Source organism: Diplotaxodon limnothrissa, linkage group LG9, assembly GCF_057381915.1.
Source record: "Diplotaxodon limnothrissa isolate DT_005_m linkage group LG9, D_limnothrissa_male_GT1.1, whole genome shotgun sequence".
Taxonomy (NCBI): Eukaryota; Metazoa; Chordata; class Actinopteri; order Cichliformes; family Cichlidae; genus Diplotaxodon; species Diplotaxodon limnothrissa.
Genome location: NC_140604.1, coordinates 11,157,969 through 11,175,847, shown reverse-complemented (window position 1 = coordinate 11,175,847; position 17,879 = coordinate 11,157,969). Strand labels below are relative to the sequence as shown.

Genomic DNA, 17,879 nt, shown 5'->3' with positions numbered 1-17,879 from the left:
ATTGTTGTTCGGCTTTTCATTTCGCCATTTGTTGATTCACTCGAAGAGCAAGTAACGTAATATGGGTCAAGTGATCAGTTTGATATCAATCTTTTGTGAAACATTGTCATATTTACATTATTAGAACAGTGCCAATGATTTGCTTTGGTACCTGGTCAAACTTAAGCTCTCCTCTGTCTGCAGTAAACTCGCAGGGAGCAGCTTCTCCCCCCTTGCTCACATGCGCAAGCGTTGTGCTCAGTCTACTAGTGCCTGAGCTCGGATCATACCAAAATTAAAGGGAATTTACTACTGTGTGCTATGTGCTTGGAATATGGTGTGTAGTTTTTGTTTTATAGTTGTCAGTCAGGCATCTTACTATGAAACAAATTACACTCCAAAAGACCCCGGGCTTCTGAAAAAATGACCCGGGCTTAAGCCCAGTAAGCCACCCCCCATGGTTGACTCCAAATCTCCTGAACACTTTGTCGATCTGAGAAAGCAAGACCAAGACCACGTAAAAGTGAAGACCGGTCTCGAGACATCCAACTCTGGTTTACAGTTATCATATTTCACTAGCCCCCTTAGTTCAAGGTTTCCCTAATAATTCTTCAACTGACAAATGTTTACACTCATTTTAACTTAGTAAAACCTTTGGCACTTTCTTTCCTTTAAGACATATTAATAAAAGGCAAATTTATATCTATTGCTTTTGAAAACTACAGCCATTCAGTGAGCGTCTAAGACTGCTTTTTCAGGTTCCTTTATTTGTACCTGTAGGCAGATTTTGCTTAAGTTTACAATTAACATCTAGACACTCATCGCAAACTTGGCCCTTTTGAGGTTTCCCACCATCACAAACCCAAACACCACCACGTCATAGTTTCCTCATTCATTGCTTTATTGAAAAATCTGGGTCATTTATGCATCAGCGATAGTGACTTCGACCTCTACACCAGGTTCGATGCTGATGGAGGTGATCTGCTTGACAATTTCAGATGGGCTGTGCAGATCAATCAGGCGCTTATGGATCCTCATCTGGAAGCGATCCCAGGTTTTGGACCCTTCACCACAGGGAGTCTTTCTGGTGGTGATGCGCAGAGTCTGGAGGGAGGAAGAGAAATGCATTTTACTTTAATAAAATGATCAAGCATTCAGGATACGCAATCAAGAAAAAGCAATTTATTCCAATGTGGTGTTAGATAAGAGTTCTGAGCCATGGTCTTCAGTACCTTGGTTGGCATGCGGACAGGTCCCTTCACCTTCAGGTTCTTTTCCTTAGCCCCACGGATCAGGTCTGCGCAGACTGCAGAGCAGAAATGCACAAAAACTTGAAAACACGGCCAGTCATCACTTTGCCTTGATTTGCTTTCCAAGCCGTGGCTCAGAATAGCGTATACATAAATCAGGGTTTATCAGTCAAATTTTTGTCCTCATAGCTCAGGTCAGGTTAAACTCACAACATTAACTAAATCTGAGCTTAATTACCCTTCTCCAGAGATTTGACGTTGCGGCTGGTGAGGGTGATGCGGATGCGGTGGATGGCAACCTCAGTGTCAACTGGTGCCTTGCCGGTGTCCTTAAAAGCCTGAATGTGAGGAGGAAAAAGCAGTTACTCAGGCCCATCCTTGATATTGCAGGACGATTTATTTAAAAAAAAAAAAAAAAAAAGGGGGTCCACAGACTATTACACAGCATGGCTTACAATTAAACAAGCCCCCCCCCCAAAAAAAAAAAAAAAAAAAAGGGGAGATCTCAAGAACACGCGCAGCGAACTAGTTTAGGTTTGATTCCTTTTACACTGATTCGGAAGCCCGGGCAAAAGCACCTGAACGCAGCGGCAGAGAACTATAATTTGGGACACCCCGATGAATAACGACACCCAGATGATTTACTTTCAGCAACAACCGGCCCCCACAAAACGCGCGAGTCAAGAGGAAGCTTGAACTTTATATAAGAGAGTCTTCTGCCTCGCTTAGAAATGCGCCGAAACGTTAACTGTGCATTTAACATCCACAGCCGCATGAATCTACAGCTTGCTAACGTTAGTAACTATCTACAGTCCGTTTGGACGGTGTTTATGAAGGGGCTGCGAGCGCCATTAGCTGTCGGCATTAGCAGCGACACTCCGTAGAACTCTTGAGTTCAAATTACTCTACAAATTATCAAGCAGTTAGCAAAAGCCAGCTGCATACAACTTGTTGGTTGACATAATCAAACAGCACATACCATTGTGAATATTCCTGACCGACTTATTCGGAAAAAAATTCAAGCGAACAGCGGTGAGCCAGGAAAGCACGCCACCAACGTGGTTAGCTCTCGGTGAAAAGACCGAGCACAGGCCAGTTTCCTCATATGTACTGCTCATCCGGAAGTCTTCTACTTCTTCGTTGGTGTTTCAAGCAGCTCCGTAACTAATAGCGACATCTATTAACGTGAGTTTGAAATTGCAGTGTGATCACGTATGTGCGTTTTAGATAAGACTGCAACTGTTACCTTTACTATTATTCCAGTAATAGTGATTTGTACAAACTGATAATGCCACAAATTTGTTACAGTAGTTATTGTGTTGTTACTCGTAATCTATGGCAAATTCTTCATTCCAAAATGTGCATTTAGAAGCAAGAATCAAAATCAGAATATTTTTTAATCCCAGAGGAAATTAAAAGGTCACAGTTGCTCCAACACAGTAAGAACAGTAACAAGCAAGTTAAAGTATCAATATTAAATAATACAATATTTTACAAAATAGTTCTAATGATATAAATGGTTTAATTACACAAATTTCCGCAAAATATATCCCACAAAATTGAAATATAAAGTTGACACTGAGAAGCCCCTATCGTCATATTAAACAAAAGAAACTGTTATTCCAACCCCCAGGGTACACAGTAAATAAAGCTTAACCTCCAGTAAACATGAAGCAAGAATTTTGAGTAAAATGTAAATGAAATATATAAAATCAAAGATTTATTTATTTAAATTAGCAATCATCACGGAAAATATACTTGGTATAAACTAAATCTATGCCAATCAAGTAAATTTCATTTGACCAGATTCTATTAATTCTAACATTTTACAATGTACAAATTGTATATGTAATTTAATTAGATACATTTAAAATCATTTCCTTTTTGTTTTTGTGTTTTTGTTTGTTTGCTTGCTCTGACTGTACTGGCTGTGAAAACAAGCTATGAAAACAAATCGAATCCTGCAACAAACAATTTTTTTTTCATTAACATACTGCTTCGTCAAAGGAGCTTGCAAAGAAAAGCGTCTGGACTTCTTTAAGTTGCTTGAAGATGTTTCACCTCTCATCCGAGAAGCTTCTTCAGTTCTAAGGTCAAATGGTGGAGAGTCCCAGATATAAACCTAGTGGGAGTGACCCCCCACAGAGGGACAAAAGGACCCCCTGATGATCCTCTAATCGCCTGAGCCAAGGTGGGAAACTGGGCGTGGGTCCCAATCAGCCAGAGTTTCGGGTGTGTTCATTGTGAAACCTGGCCCCACCTTATCATGCGAATTCCTGAGGTCAGATGGCCCAGGATGTGAGTGGGCGTTAAGGCGTCTGGGGAGGGATCTCAAAACTGGATTATAGATGGCAGACAGTTGGTGTCGTAAACCCCCGCCTCTGTTCAAAGATGGTCGCTCACAGTGGACATAGATGGCTTCTTTCACTCCTCTTTCAAACCATCTGTCCTCTCTGTCCAAAATGTGAACATTGGCATCCTCGAAAGAGTGTCCTTTATCCTTAAGATGCAGATGGACTGCTGAGTCTTGTCCTGTGGAGGTGGCTCTTCTGTGTTGTGCCATGCGCTTGTGAAGTGGCTGTTTGGTCTCTCCGATGTAGAGGTCTGAGCATTCCTCGCTGCACTGTACAGCATACACCACATTGTTAAGTTTGTGTTTTGGCGTTTTGTCTTTCGGGTGAGCCAGTTTCTGTCTGAGCGTGTTGCTGGGTCTGAAATACACTGGGATGTCATGCTTGGAGAAAACTCTCCTGAGTTTCTCTGATACGCCGGCTACATAGGGGATGACAATGTTGTTGCGTCTGTCCTTCTTATCCTCCCTCGCTGGTGTCTGGTCTTCTTTTCTGTGCCTCTTTGCTGACTTAGAAGTCCATCTGCATCTTAAGGATAAAGGACACTCTTTCGAGGATGCCAATGTTCACATTTTGGACAGAGATCTATGTCCACTGTGAGCGACCATCTTTGAACAGAGGCGGTGGTTTACGACACCAACTCTCTGCCATCTATAATCCAGTTTTGAGATCCCTTCCCAGACGCCTTAACGCCCACTCACATCCTGGGCCATCTGACCTCAGGAATTCGCATGATAAGGTGGGGCCAGGTTTCACAATGAACACACCCGAAACTCTGGCTGATTGGGACCCACGCCCAGTTTCCCACCTTGGCTCAGGCGATTAGAGGATCATCAGGGGGTCCTTTTGTCCCTCTGTGGGGGGTCACTCCCACTAGGTTTAAATCTGGGACTCTCCACCATTTGACCTTAGAACTGAAGAAGCTTCTCGGATGAGAGGTGAAACGTCTTCAAGCAACTTAAAGAAGTCCAGACGCTTTTCTTTGCAAGCTCCTTTGACTACGATGACCTGGATGACTGAGAACCTTCACAGACATAACATACTGCTTGTTTTTTCTACTGAGAGAAAAAAAAATCTCCCAGATTTTTTAAAATATTTTTTCAAATATATTTATTTATTTAAAGTAAACCTTATTTCAAAGTTTACATTAAAACTATATTTGTGTATATTGTGCAAATAATAATGCTCACTGTAGATACTGCTATTTGGTGTCTGTGGTTTAAAAAAAAAAAAAGGAATAAAGTGAATTGTTGCATTTTTCCACCACTGGAGGGCAGTGGAAACACGTTTTTCGCACATCTGATCAGCTGCGCGTTGGCAGGACATAAATAACAATAACAATCATGACAACATTAAAAATAAACCAGAAACCTCGTGTTTTTAGCACTGTTAACCTCTGTATATCTACAACAACTAAATAACCTCTAAGTATGTAACGCAGAAACCTCGGACAACAACAGCAAACAGAGACATAAAAACCAGAGAACACTTCCGGTAAAAAACGTTTCAGAATAATACAATCATGTTGAGGCGAACAAAAAGTTCAGAAATATGGTGATAGCCGAGTGAATAATATCAATATCAATACTATTCTGTGGAACACTACCCTTTTGATATTTACATTTTTAAATTATAAGATGTGTCATTTGCTTTGTGTCACAAAGTATATATTAAGGTTTGTGACACTGTATATTTTAAAATATTATCTTGGCTAATAATGTATCGGACACTAGTCATATACGAATGTGGAGTGAGGATATACAAACACAATGTAATGAAATATACTACGCAGCCGAGCTATAAGTGGGTTTGACCAAAGTACCTTAAAAGCTGATCGTACCTGAGTATGCTTTTGTTTTGAAAAGCAGAAGTTGCGCCGTGTAGCCACTAACTTCACCGTGGTCAGATTCCTAAACAAGTAACGGAACCGGGCATCGCCGGCTGATGGCCACAAAGTTGTTTTGTGAAGAACATTAGACTAAATGTAGAGACTGGAGAGGAGCTCCTTGGCGTATTGTTTGAAAGGAAGAACATTAACAACAAATCTGAACTTCATTTTGCTGTGCATCATGATTTCCAAACACAGGCCGCCGCCAAGTAACAGAGGAGAACTTTTTCACGGTTAGCGTCGATAAAACAACTGGAAACTGAATGGAGACGAAACAGCGCGGCGAATAAAGACATGAATTTCGGGGTCCCCGTGAATTCGCGGCTACTTCTACGTGCCTGCGATGAGGGGGACTATGAAACGGCCCGGAGCATCCTGGAGCCCGGAGCCCCGAAGGAGTCCGGGCGGCAGAGCAGGCTGCGGTCAGAAGCGGGTTCGGAGTGTGACGCTGCGGACATGTTGTCTCTGATACCTGTGGACTGCACCGACGAAGAGGGAAACACCGGCCTGCAGTTCGCCTCGGCCAGCGGACACGAGAACCTGGTCCGGTTCTTGCTGAGAAAGGGGGCCTCAGTGGACAGTCGCAACAACTACGGCTGGACCCCACTGATGCAGGCTGCGAGGTGGGGCAGCTTGCTGGAGCTCATGTAACTCATGTAGCTCATGTAAGAGGGTGGCACCATACTCCTTCTAAAAATGTGCCTTTTTTATTTGCCACCGTGTGTTGTTAATCATAAAGTAATTAATATTAAAGGGAAGGAATCTTCCGATGCCCCTCCCCAATTCGTCGCATAAAAACACACATTTTAGTGACATGAGAGGGAGCAGATTGTGTTTAGTCTTGTTTCCTTTAATATCACAGGCCGATCGGGGGTTTAACATTTGCGGAACTTAGTGGAGTTTCGTGGGTAACACTTTATAATACAGCCAGCGACAAATTCCACTGTAGTTAAATTGTATTTAAATTATTTTACTTGAAATTCAAATGTAATTATATTTTACCAACAGTTAATTACAAGAAGGCACATTATAATAACGGGGTAACAAGTCAGGTTTTTACAGGAAACAAAGATATCATCAAAATTTGCAGGCCAGTGAGAATTTATAATGATGGAGCCAAGCCTAGCTAAATTGATCTTAAAAGAAACAAAACCTTAATTTATGCCCTTATGTGCAGGCCGTATTATAAAGTAATACCATTGTTATCTAGAGATTTCAATGAGCCTTCAACCTTATTTATAGAGAAAATTCAAGTGCTTTGTAGCAAATTACTGTTCACTTTTATCCATTTTCTTTTTCTAATTTTGAACATACCTGTAGTTTTCTACACAGTCCTTGCTTAAAGTGCACTGGCATCTCTTTTGGAGCCTGTGATAGCTGGCTTAAAAAGAGCATCCTAATTCACCTAGAACAACTTCTACATGCAAAGTTCTTCCTCTGTCCTATTTCTCCTCCCAGGTTTGGCCACTTGACTGTCGCCCACATTCTTTTGGAGAACGGGGCAGAGATTAATGGGCGCAACAGGCTTGGAGCAAGCGTCCTGACCATGGCGGCTCGCGGGGGACACACTCATGTAGTCAAGCTGCTTCTGGAGAGCGGTGCGTACGTGGATGACTTTGATCACCTGGCTGTTGCCGCAGAGGCGGTCTCCAATGGCAACAATAACAACAGCTGCAGGTTTTTTCTCTTTTTCAAGTAAATTTGTAGCCCAGTGTGATATCTAACTAACATCCTCCACTGTTTTGTGTTTTTTTTTCACAGCGGAGCCAGTTTTGGACCCGGTGAAGGCTGTCTGGGAGGAGGAGGTGGCAGAGAATTCATGGACATCACAGCGTTGATGGTGGCGTCTCAGCACGGTCATGAGGCCGTTGTGTGCCTGCTGCTGGAGTGGGGCTCTGATGTAAACTTCTCTCAGAAGACCACTGGATGGGGACCGCTGATGCTGTCCACTCTAAGTGGGAAGGTAGGGTTTAAAACATTGACGGTTGGATGGATAAAAAAAGATATATATATTTAGCACATTGTGGGTATGTTGGTGGCATTTATTAATGGGTTTTTATAAATTGTTTAAAATGGACCTGGGCTAATTTTCTGTAGGACCTGATGATTAAAGCTGTGTGTGTGTGTTTTGCAAAGGTGGCTGTGGCTCAGCAGCTGGTGGAACGTGGAGCTGACCCAGACCGAATCAACGTTCTGTCTAAGACAGCCTTTGAACTGGCCATGCAGCTGAAACAGAGAGACATCAAGGCTTATTTGGACTCCATCACTACTGTCAGACCACAGACAGGTACGGCCTTCCCTCAGTTACTCATTCAGACTTTGCTGTCTTGGCCTGATGATAAAGTACAGTAGTGCCATCGCATATTATACACGCCCTTGTAAAAGAACAGTTAAAAACTCATCTTTTTAAACTTGCTTTTGGTTGATTTTTGTTCTTATGTTTTAGCTTGAAGCACTTTGTGATTTTATCTTGAAAGGTGTTATATAAATAAAAATTTACTTACTTACATCTTCCAGTCTGAAAAACTTTTGAAGCAAACTGAAGGAGCTGAGCGGCCGAGCCTGCACACACATTGTTACATGTTTCCTAAAAAGAACAAATACTGGCTGTCCTGTCTTCCTTCCCTCACCCCTTAGCGGGCGCAGCATGACTGCCCCTCCTGGTTCTGTTGAAGGTTTCTTCCTGTTAGAAGGGAGTTTTTTCCTCTCCACCGTTGCCAAGTGGTTTTCATAGTGGGTCATCTGATTGTTGGGGTTTATTATTATTATTAATACTAAAATTAAATCAGCCAAAGCAGACACAAATAACATGGATAACATCAGTATAGAACTTCAACTTCACATGTATCTTCAATCCATATAGAACATAAAAAGAACATATAAAGGCAACAGTGGTTTCCACAGTAGGCCTTGTGTTAATACACTTCACTGTATAGTATAATGAAGGAGTCAGTTGAATGTTTTTATGTTTTATGTTATTATCAGAGAATAGCAGAGTGACGTAATAGTGCAAAAAGTGTTTGCAAAAAGACAAAATAAAGTAAATACTCAACTTTTTAGTGTTTTCTGAGAGTGTGTGGTGCTTTGAAAGCTTTTGAATTTTATTTTGGTAGCACCATGTCGACAAGAGAATCCATCCCCCACTCCCGACCCCCTGCAGGATGCGAATGCACTTCAGTTAACATTAACGTGAGAGGCGCCAGAGGAGCTCAGCCTCTTTGTTTCATGGCTCTTCTCACAGGTAGTTCAGGTTTTTAGCTCAAATTACCAACGTAGCCACACGCAGTGTATATTTCAAAGGTTTTAATTGCAGCATGCAAACAAGGAAAAGTGTGAAAAGACAAATCAGGCAGATTTGTTAGCGAAACCTACAAGTTTTAGTTTCTAACGATGTACAAGTTCTGGTGAGGTTCTTATTACTCTTATCTGAAGTTCAGGAGTGGGCCCACCTTTCAGACATCGCTGGTTTACTGCTGCAAATGCCCACCTGCCCTATGCAACTGTTTGTGGGAACTGAGAGGGATTTATCAGGATTCGAAGCCACTGCCTTCCCCAAACCACAGCGTCAGCCTCTGGCTTAGCTCTTTGCTTCTCATTAACGTGTCATCTTCATTAGCAGTACATTCTGGTAAATCACATTTGGAGCTTTAGTTCTTGCTAGTGAATGCGTCTTTCACCGCTCTACTTTTCTGCCTTTTTTCTTTTTTTTCTAAGCAGTCTCGCACATAAATTATAGTTGATGTGATTTATGTGTGTGTTGAACTCTGTAGCATGTAACAGTTGTGTACTTATCACCCCAGCCCCGCCCCCCACGCTGCCTGATTTTTGCTGAGCTATGTGGGCTGTGTTTTTTCCAGATCTCTTTCCTCTTCTCATTCTCACTTGTTTCTTCGCAGATGATGAGAGAAGAAGGCCAGATGTGCTCAGCGCTCTGAAATTAGGTACGCTGAATCGAACAGATAAACCTGGAGGAAAAGTTTTTGGGAAACGAATGACTTTACATGCCTCTACACATCTGTAAATATGTTTTCTTCTCAGGAAATTCACAGCTGGTCAAAGAAATCCTGGAGGAGGATCCTGCTCAGGTGAATTTGTCCAATCAGGAGGGAGCAACGCCTCTCATGATGGCAGCAGTAAGCGGCCAGTTAGAGGTGGTTCAGCTGATGGTGGAGAAGAATGCCGACATAGATAAACAAGATGGTGTCCATGGGTGGACCGCTTTAATGCAGGCCACCTACCACGGGTGAGGAGAAGCTGCTGGTTTGTTTCAACCAGAAAATTGCTTTTTTATTAGAATGATTTAGATCAATTTGAGGTTAAGAAGTTTGGCTCAGGTGTTAAACAAAACAAATTTCCCACGTGTGGGACTAATAAAGGTTATCTTATCTTATCTTATCTTATCTTATCTTATCTTAAACACTGTTGTTGCTGTCCTGCTGATTTTGAATGTAAATTAGAACAGGTTTCTACTACAGAGTGACAAAAAGTCAATACCATATTTAATATCAGGATGTCTGACTTCCAAAGTCATACACAGAGCAAGTATCATTTCTTACACTGTCTTTTGTTTTCTCCTCCGCCCTCCATTCAGCAATAAAGACATTGTCAAGTACTTGTTGAATCAAGGTGCTGATGTCAACCTCCGAGCTAAGAATGGATACACAGCGTTTGATTTGGTTATGCTGCTCAATGATCCAGGTAGTTCTTCCTGTCATTGCTCCGTCTAATAACACTTTGGGAAAACCTCAGCTAAAGACTATAATTCATTCATAATCAGCTAAAAAAACCAACCAACCAAAAGGCATCCACCATTTGTGAAATCCCTTATTTAAACCTTTTAAATAAAGTAGTGTACTTAAGATGAGGATACAGGACACACGTAGTGATTTCATAATATCAACCAATCAAAATTTAGAAGCGTGAATTGGAATAAAAAGAACTGAATCTTTTTTCAGTTATATTTGCTTTTAGAAAAGCTCATCCCTGGACTTTGGTTTTAGCAGTAAGTGAGGAGGTTGTTTTTTGAAGTATTAGCTGTGTGAAACGAGCTGTTTGAATGTGATGGGTGTTTATCAGTTTGTCTAATCAAACAATTCATCTATTAATAGAGAAAATAATCAGTAGAATAATCTATGATAACGATCATGAAACAGGTCGACTTAAATCCCTCGCGTTTTGCAAGTTATTAACTGCATATACTCATAATTGTTTCCCTGTGTTTTCTGTCAGACACTGAGCTGGTGCGTCTGTTAGCATCCGTGTGCATGCAGGTAGACAAAGATAAGTCGAAACACCGCGCCAGAACTTTAATGACGCGCTCCAAGAGTCGACAGTCCCTCAACAATGTCCCCGTGCCGCCCGATGACAAAGGAGGCCTTAAGGTAAAAATGTAATTTGCAAAGTTGCTTTCTATCAAGGATATCATAATAGTTTTGGTTATAACGCTCCTTTGTGTCCACCCTCTTCCAGTCCTGGTGGAGTAGGATGTCGAACCGCTTCCGTCGGCTCAAGTTAACTCACACTCTCAGGCATGGCCTTTCAGCCAATCGCCTGGCTCCATTTCCAGACGATGCCGAGAGTTCACTGGATGCCACGATGAAGGCGAACAGGAAGCCCGCTGCTGTTTCCAACGGGGCGGTGGCACCTACTCCTGCTGTAGCAGGGAATGACATGAGCACCGCCTGGGCAGTGAAGACCAAAGATGGTGGTGAGTCTTTTTCCTTAAAACCATGAATGACATCACATGTCCATGAGATGTTTAGGGTAAATGTAGCTGAGCATATGTCCATCTTTATGTGAGCAAAGTAATGTATAAATGTGATGTATTCTCCTTTCAGCAGGTCACTGCAGAGCATCCTCAGAGAAAGACGACTTTCTAATAACCACGATGGTAGGAGCACTATCCTGGATTAGGGTTCTTTTAGTTTTAAGACGTGTTTGTGACTCTTAATATGTGTCTGTCTAATTTAGTTGAGAAGCGGGGCCCCCTTGACTCGGCTGCCAAATGACAAGCTGAAAGCAGTGATTCCTCCCTTCTTGCCACCCTCCAACTTTGAGCCGTGGAACTCGGACCGCTCACGCGTCCTCAGGGAGGGCAAGAGCGAAGTGCCCCGCCTGCCCATGCCACCACAGAGGAAGCTGAACAGCAGTGGAAACTCAGATATTGTGAGTCCTTTTGGGTGTTAGACAGAGAGGGTTTTAGTTCAGGTCAGAGAAGACGAAATTTGTCCTTATGCTGCTCCTTCTCTCTCCTTTATGGGACAGACATCCATCAGCCGTGTGGTCAGCAGGTCCATTAAGTTTCCCAGTATCCCCAAGGGACCATCTTCATCCTCTCCTTCCAACTCTGGTCACTATCACTCCCCCCACTCCTCTGGAGGCTCAAATGGAGTGGCGGGACTCAACCGGGACTCCCACAACCGTTCAGGTTCGCAAGTAAAAACATTAAAAGCAAAAAGTGATTGCATGACACAGGGGCTGCAAAACACATCGCAATCTTGCTTTCTCCTTACGCCAGGGGGCAGTGCAGACAGCGTGCTCTCCCAGATAGCAGCCCAACGGAAAAGAGCAGCCGGCCTTATAGAGGTAAAGAGCCAACCTCCGGAAAAACAGCACAACCAGACGCCGAGTCAAGCCCCACTACCACCACCAGTTTCAGCACCTGGTTTGCCCCTGCCTGACATCAGCCTTCCTGACATTCACACCCATCCCAGCCTTGTTGCCTCAGACATCCATTCCAGAAAGGTCTCAACTTTCTTTCACAGGTTTTCTTTGACAGTAACTCTTAATGTCTTGTAAAGCTGTGTAAAAACAGCCAGAGCTGAACAAATACCACCGTCCACCCTCACTGTCCTCCTTTGTAGAAAATGGAGTTGAAAAAGAGACCTCAGTCTGGGAATTCCTCGACTTCCAAGAGCACATCGCCCACTCTCACACCGTCTCCTTCCCCAACACCCAAGATTCCCCCCGTGCCAGGAGACTCTCTGTCCTCAGCCTCTTCTCATCCACGCTCCAAGAGCAGCGGAGGATCCAGCAGCGGAACCATCACAGATGAAGGTGTCGGCGCATTTTATTCAGCATTAACCCAAATCATCATCATGCATGGATTGTGTTCTTTTATGTACACCATGTGCTTTGATGTGAAATAAGTATGAGTGGTATCAGTTTCCCTTATAGTTTTTTTTACTTTTTCAGATGAGCTGTCCAGTATTTTGAAGAAACTGTCCCTTGAGAAATACCAGCCTATATTTGAGGAACAAGAGGTACTCCGTCTTTTCTTTCTTAGCCTTCTAACCATACATTTTCACTCTTAAAGCCCAAAAATGCATCTCTTTTCTTTTCTTTTCTTGTCTTTTAGGTGGATATGGAAGCATTCCTGACTTTAACCGATGGAGACCTGAAGGAGCTGGGCATCAAAACAGACGGACCCAGACAACAGATCTTGGCTGCCATATCAGAGCTCAATGCTGGAAAGGTATGTTCGGTTTAGCGTGGTTATGCATTTCAAAGTTGCTTCCAGCAATCTATTTTGTGCTGTATCTTTCTAATGTATATCCTAACATTATGTCTTAATAATAAACTGCCTGAGCCACAAGAGACATATAGAGGGAATGTAACATATATAGTGTTACAGTGGATTCATACCAGATATGGCTGCTTTTAAAGAACATTTACAGCATCTTTCTGTAATCTGTTCCTAATGCATAATGATCACTGTTGTCTGTCATCAGGGTAGAGAGAGGCAGATTCTTCAAGAGACCATCCATAACTTCCAGTCTTCTTTTGGTAGTAGTGCCAGTAACCCCAGGCAACCAGGACAATCACGCTGTAAGTAGTGAAAACAAGTTTGGGGGCCTGTTGAAAGACTTCATAAAGACAGCATCTTGATCTGTTTATCTGTCTACCTGCTGTCATTCTTTAGCTCCAACAAGCTGGATGAGACACCAGGTTCGTTCCTCTAGCAAAAGGTAACCCCATCGACTTGATGCACACGTGGAAGAAAACCAAAGGTACTTAGAGTAAGAGTAAAGTGCTGCTGACACCCTGCCAAGATGCGAACGACATGGAGACTTGGCGTGTTCTTGACCAGTAGAGATCTCAGTGCAAGAGGACCATGCGTCAAAAAGACCAATCAGGTTGTAATAAACTGCCTGTGTCGGACCCTCCTGGACCAAAGTGTCTCTGTCATGGATTATAAAGCAGGGGTTCAGTGTATGGGTTTAGTGCCCTGCTGCTTTGAACAAGCACATGATGTTACCACGGTATGAGGCTTTCATGGTACAGTGACAGTGTCAGGAAAGTGTGTTACGCAGATGTTAAAGTCAGGTACAAGGAACCTTAAAGGTAATAAAAGAGATTTTTTTTTATTTCTTTGGTTGACCAAAGGCTTTATTGAAAGTAAAAAATATTTTTAAATGCTAAAGAAGTTATAAGTAAAACTAATCTTCTTTAGAAATAAATAGATAAAATAAATAATAGCTTGTGTGTGTGGCTGAAGCTGACGAGTCTGGCAGATAGTTCAGTAAGAAAGAAGATCCTCTGTCGTGCTGCTTCTTTCAGTAGTGTGGATGAGTAAACAGTGTGATCACTGTCAATTTTCATACATTGTATACCGTGAAAAACAGGAACCCCACTGCCACCTTAGCTGCAAAATATACTTTGAATAATGCAGCAGCTAACAGCAGCTGGGTAACGCAGGGAGTCGGGATAGTGAAAGACAAGAATGTTACACACAGCAGAGTGAGCGCGAGCCATGAGAGATATTTATTTTATCTCGACGAATGTGAGAAATGCAGCAGATGTATTGTAAAAGCGGCAGGTGAAGTCGAGAGGAAAGAACTAGCTGTTAGCTAGTAAGACTGTGACTGAGATTTATAGGCTGTGCTACAACTGAGAAGGTGCACCGATGAGGAGAGCCGATGGAGAAGGGAAAGTGAACTATTTTTAGTCAGCCAGTCCCCGGGACTGCTTTATACCAGTTTATGTGTTGAATTTTTAAACCACTAATGTACACAGATGACCTTATTAAAGACTGTGCTGTCATGAGTAAATAAAACATTACGATGATGTAACAACATGTTCTTTTTTTTTTCTTTTCTGTTTAATACTTTATTGGATTTGTGATGAGAAAACTTTGGCAAAAACATTTTGGGAACATTTTATGAGGAGTATAAATTTAGTTTAAAAGAAGCAACAGTTGAGCAACAGTTTCCACTCAGCTCACTCCGTTCATCCCTCTGGCCCCGCCGTGAAACACGGAGAGACAGACGGACTGCTATATCATTCCTAAATATCAGGTATTCTTGTTCCAAGTCTTAATCCAAATGATGGCCTGTGGTACTGTTCGGGATTGGTCAGTTAATGTGAAATGACGCTGATGCAATATCCTGTTTAGTCATGTCCCAAGTCTGGGAAACATAAATTAGAGGATGAATCACTAAACAAACTGAATGCAACTGGGTGTCCATAATTAAATGCAACAAAATGAAGTAAACACAGAATACAAAGTGCATTCAGCGGGGCCTTGGTTTTATAGCTGGAAACCAGGTTTAAGGTCTAACTTTGCTTGTTTAAGAACTTCATATGAAAACAAATGATGTAAAAACAGTCTCCCATCCACAAGATGGCAGCGATGTGCAGTTGATGCAATAAATTATACTCGGTATAATAGCATGTAATGTTGTTCTGCACTGATTTAGGTGTGTGATCGTGTCTTCTGCTTTTTAAATGAGATGCATTAAAGTAAAATTTAATCCGATCAATGGTCATAAAAAGTGGCCAAGAAGCCAAGTCGGTACCTGAGTCAAAAAATGAAACTTTCAGGATTGATTTAAATCTATAAAAGTACTAATGTAAATAATAACTTCTTTTTCACAGGCACATTGTATCCAAAATGACAAAAATATAAAAATTACAGAAGAAAATATGCTATTGTAAGAAATAAGTGGGCACATAGATGACGTCATCTGAACACAAGTCTGCTAAAAGGATTTTTTTTAAAAACACAGCTTAACAAAACAAAGTAATTCACCAAACTGATCCAACTTAATAAGAGTACTGAAACTTTATACTAGTAAAGGAAATGATTTAGATGCAACTTGGGGAAAACTACCGAGAATATAACTAAAGTTAATAAAAAGGCACCTCGCTTCCCATGCTGTCACCAGAGACGGTTCAGTGAAGGCAAATAGAGAAGAAATGGTCAGTGTATCACATGAGGTTCCCCAGCAGCTTGAGCCTATAGCAGTATTAAAGGTTAAAAGCAATTTAATTAAAGCAAGTAAAGGTGCTTCGGGAAACCTGGTCAAGCCCTAACTATTAGCATTATCAAAAAAGGAAAGATTTAAGTCATCTTAAAAGTAGAAAGGAAGTCTGTCTCCTGAATTACTTTTAAATACTACAAGTCATCCTCCAGCCTAAGGGCGCTGTGCTCTATTAGGTTAATAACAATGAGGCCTTTAAAAAACGATGGGGCCCAATTATTCAAAACATTGTCTGTGAGGAGAAAAAATGTAAATTAAATTCTGTATTTATGAGGGAGCCAAAGAAAGAAGTTAATATGGGAGAATATGCTCTTTCTTTGTATGTCTTCAGGCATGCTCAAACACCCAGGTGAGCTTGATTCTGTTCATCTGGACGTAGTGTTTTTAATGGGAAAAATGTGACTCATCCAAGTGACTTCTTCGGTCTCAGCTGACTACAGGTTTCGCCAACCTTATAAACAGTACATTTGCACAGTGACTGAAACTAGCACCACTGACGAACAGGGATGTGAGGTCAGTTTCTTGATCATTAATATGGAAGTTGTAATAACCATTTATCAAGAACAACTGATTGATGACCACTGATCAATTACCATTCACAGAGAATCAGGGAGTGGCTGCAATCACAGCATTGTAGGATGATGAAAGATGGACCCTTAGGCCCCCTCCTCGATTCAGAGATGGTCTTCCTCTTTTCACATAAATGGCCTCCTTGACTCCCCACTCAAACCAGCGTTCCTCCCTGTCCAGGATGTGTACATGCTCATCACTGAAGAGTGCCCACTGGCCTGTAGGTTTAAATAGACTGCAGAGTCCTGGCCTGACGAGGTATCTTGTCTGTGTTGTGCCATCTGGTTGTTTGGTTGCCCTGATGTATAAATCATGGCAATCCTCCTGGCACATGTTGGGGGACCCAATCCTTGGGGTGGACCAATTTTTGACGCAGTGTATTTTGGGGTTTAAAAAATACACTGCGTCAAAAATGCAACTGTTCCGAAACTCCTGACACATACGGGATCACTACAGTTTTTCTTTTAGGCAGCAGTTGTCCTTCTCTTCTGGATCGGCTGGAGCTTTCTTTAAGCGCCTTCCCAGTTTTGACAAATGTTCAGGTGAGATAATCACATTTACTCAGCGCCTTCTTGATGTGATGTTCCTCTGCTTCCCTGGCTGCTGTATCTGTAGGGATGGTGTTCAATCTGTCTTGTAGCATCCTGATGACACCCTGTTTGTGCTCCAGTGGATGATGAGAGACATCGGATCTGTATGCGTTGGTTTACGGTACACATCAACTGATCACTGTCCCCCATTACTGCTGGAAATCTCAGTCTAAGAATGGTAACCTGCCACTTTTCATATCCTTTGCAATGCTGAGACAGGCTAAAGCTTTCTCCGCAGATGCTCTGCTTCCACATCTGCAATGTTGTGCTATGATGAGTTCCACTAGCGGGATATGTCTCGGCATCACAGCAAATTTCAACCCTTTTGCAAGGATGTTTTTCACTGTTTGGGTAAGTTGTCTGTCAGACAGATTTTTCACCCACTTGTCCCACTTGTGTGGAATCCGTTCCTCTTCTGGCCACTGAGGACACTGTACATATTTTGCTGATGTTTCCAATGCAAAACAAGTAGGTCAAAGTTCTTTTTTTGCCTGGTCTTAGAATTTTCACGCTGTCCTCGTTGAGCCTTCTCAGTGAATTCAAACACCTTTTGAAGAGTATTCTCATCTAGAATCTCCTCTTTTGATTTTAGCACATCAATGGTGAAATTTGTTTGTTTCACCCATTCATTGAGCATCTGGCTCTGTGCCTCCTGGAGGATTCTTGTTGCTCAGAGGCCCTAAATTGACCTCACGGCCCATTGTTCATCAGTCGAGCTAGTTTCAGTCATTATGCAAGTGTATTGTTTGTAAGGTTGGGGAAACATGCAGTCAGCTGAGACTGAAGAAGTCACTTGGATCAGTGACAGAACGTTTCCCCCACTGAAAACGCTACGTTCAGATGAACAGAATCAACTTTTGGGATAGAAGTAATAATGCATGAACTAGCTTTTAGCATCACTCTGAGAAAGGATGTTTCTAATCTCAGCAGTACTGCCCAGATGAAAGAAAGCAGTCATACATATTCGTTTAATGTGCACATTGAAAGAT

The 17,879-nt window shown here is 42.1% G+C and overlaps 2 protein-coding genes and 1 non-coding gene across 4 annotated transcripts; 1 reads left to right on the top strand and 2 right to left on the bottom strand.

Moving 5' to 3' along the window:
* Positions 1 to 853: 853 nt before the first annotated feature.
* rps20 (ribosomal protein S20) lies at positions 854 to 2,317 on the bottom strand. The gene is made up of 4 exons (XM_085362701.1): positions 2,209 to 2,317; positions 1,468 to 1,567; positions 1,212 to 1,285; positions 854 to 1,083 (listed from the first exon to the last, which is right to left on the bottom strand). The coding sequence occupies exons 1-4, from the start codon at positions 2,209 to 2,211 to the stop codon at positions 901 to 903; spliced, it is 360 nt and encodes a 119-aa protein (XP_085218827.1). The 5' UTR covers positions 2,212 to 2,317; the 3' UTR covers positions 854 to 900.
* Positions 1,357 to 1,422, bottom strand: LOC146625176 (small nucleolar RNA U54). The gene has a single exon (XR_014906527.1). It is a non-coding gene; the product is annotated as a small nucleolar RNA U54 (small nucleolar RNA).
* Positions 2,318 to 5,762: 3,445 nt separating the features above from the next.
* anks6 (ankyrin repeat and sterile alpha motif domain containing 6) lies at positions 5,763 to 13,439 on the top strand. Of its 2 annotated transcripts, none has more exons than XM_085362648.1 (18): positions 5,763 to 6,091; positions 6,927 to 7,145; positions 7,230 to 7,431; positions 7,605 to 7,755; positions 9,365 to 9,409; positions 9,507 to 9,711; positions 10,060 to 10,166; positions 10,698 to 10,849; positions 10,938 to 11,172; positions 11,306 to 11,358; positions 11,439 to 11,633; positions 11,733 to 11,895; positions 11,986 to 12,212; positions 12,332 to 12,524; positions 12,663 to 12,730; positions 12,826 to 12,942; positions 13,199 to 13,295; positions 13,390 to 13,439. In XM_085362648.1, exons 1-18 carry the CDS (start codon positions 5,763 to 5,765, stop codon positions 13,437 to 13,439), a joined length of 2,808 nt encoding a protein of 935 aa, XP_085218774.1. The 2 variants fall into 2 exon arrangements, with proteins under 2 accessions (XP_085218774.1, XP_085218773.1); XM_085362647.1 differs by having other exon boundaries at positions 10,938 to 11,175.
* Positions 13,440 to 17,879: the final 4,440 nt, after the last annotated feature.

What these genes read in the sequence shown, in the direction of transcription:
- rps20 (XM_085362701.1), bottom strand. An exon ending in CGTCAAATCTCTGGAGAAGG is followed by an intron (nt 1,286 to 1,467) that starts GTAATTAAGCTC and finishes TCTGCTCTGCAG; the next exon opens with TCTGCGCAGACCTGATCCGT. An exon ending in CTGTCCGCATGCCAACCAAG is followed by an intron (nt 1,084 to 1,211) that starts GTACTGAAGACC and finishes TCCTCCCTCCAG; the next exon opens with ACTCTGCGCATCACCACCAG.
- anks6 (XM_085362647.1), top strand. Translation starts at nt 5,763, where the DNA reads ATGAATTTCGGGGTCCCCGTGAATTCGCGGCTACTTCTACGTGCCTGC. An exon ending in CAGACATCCATTCCAGAAAG is followed by an intron (nt 12,213 to 12,331) that starts GTCTCAACTTTC and finishes CCTCCTTTGTAG; the next exon opens with AAAATGGAGTTGAAAAAGAG. An exon ending in GCAACCAGGACAATCACGCT is followed by an intron (nt 13,296 to 13,389) that starts GTAAGTAGTGAA and finishes GTCATTCTTTAG; the next exon opens with CTCCAACAAGCTGGATGAGA.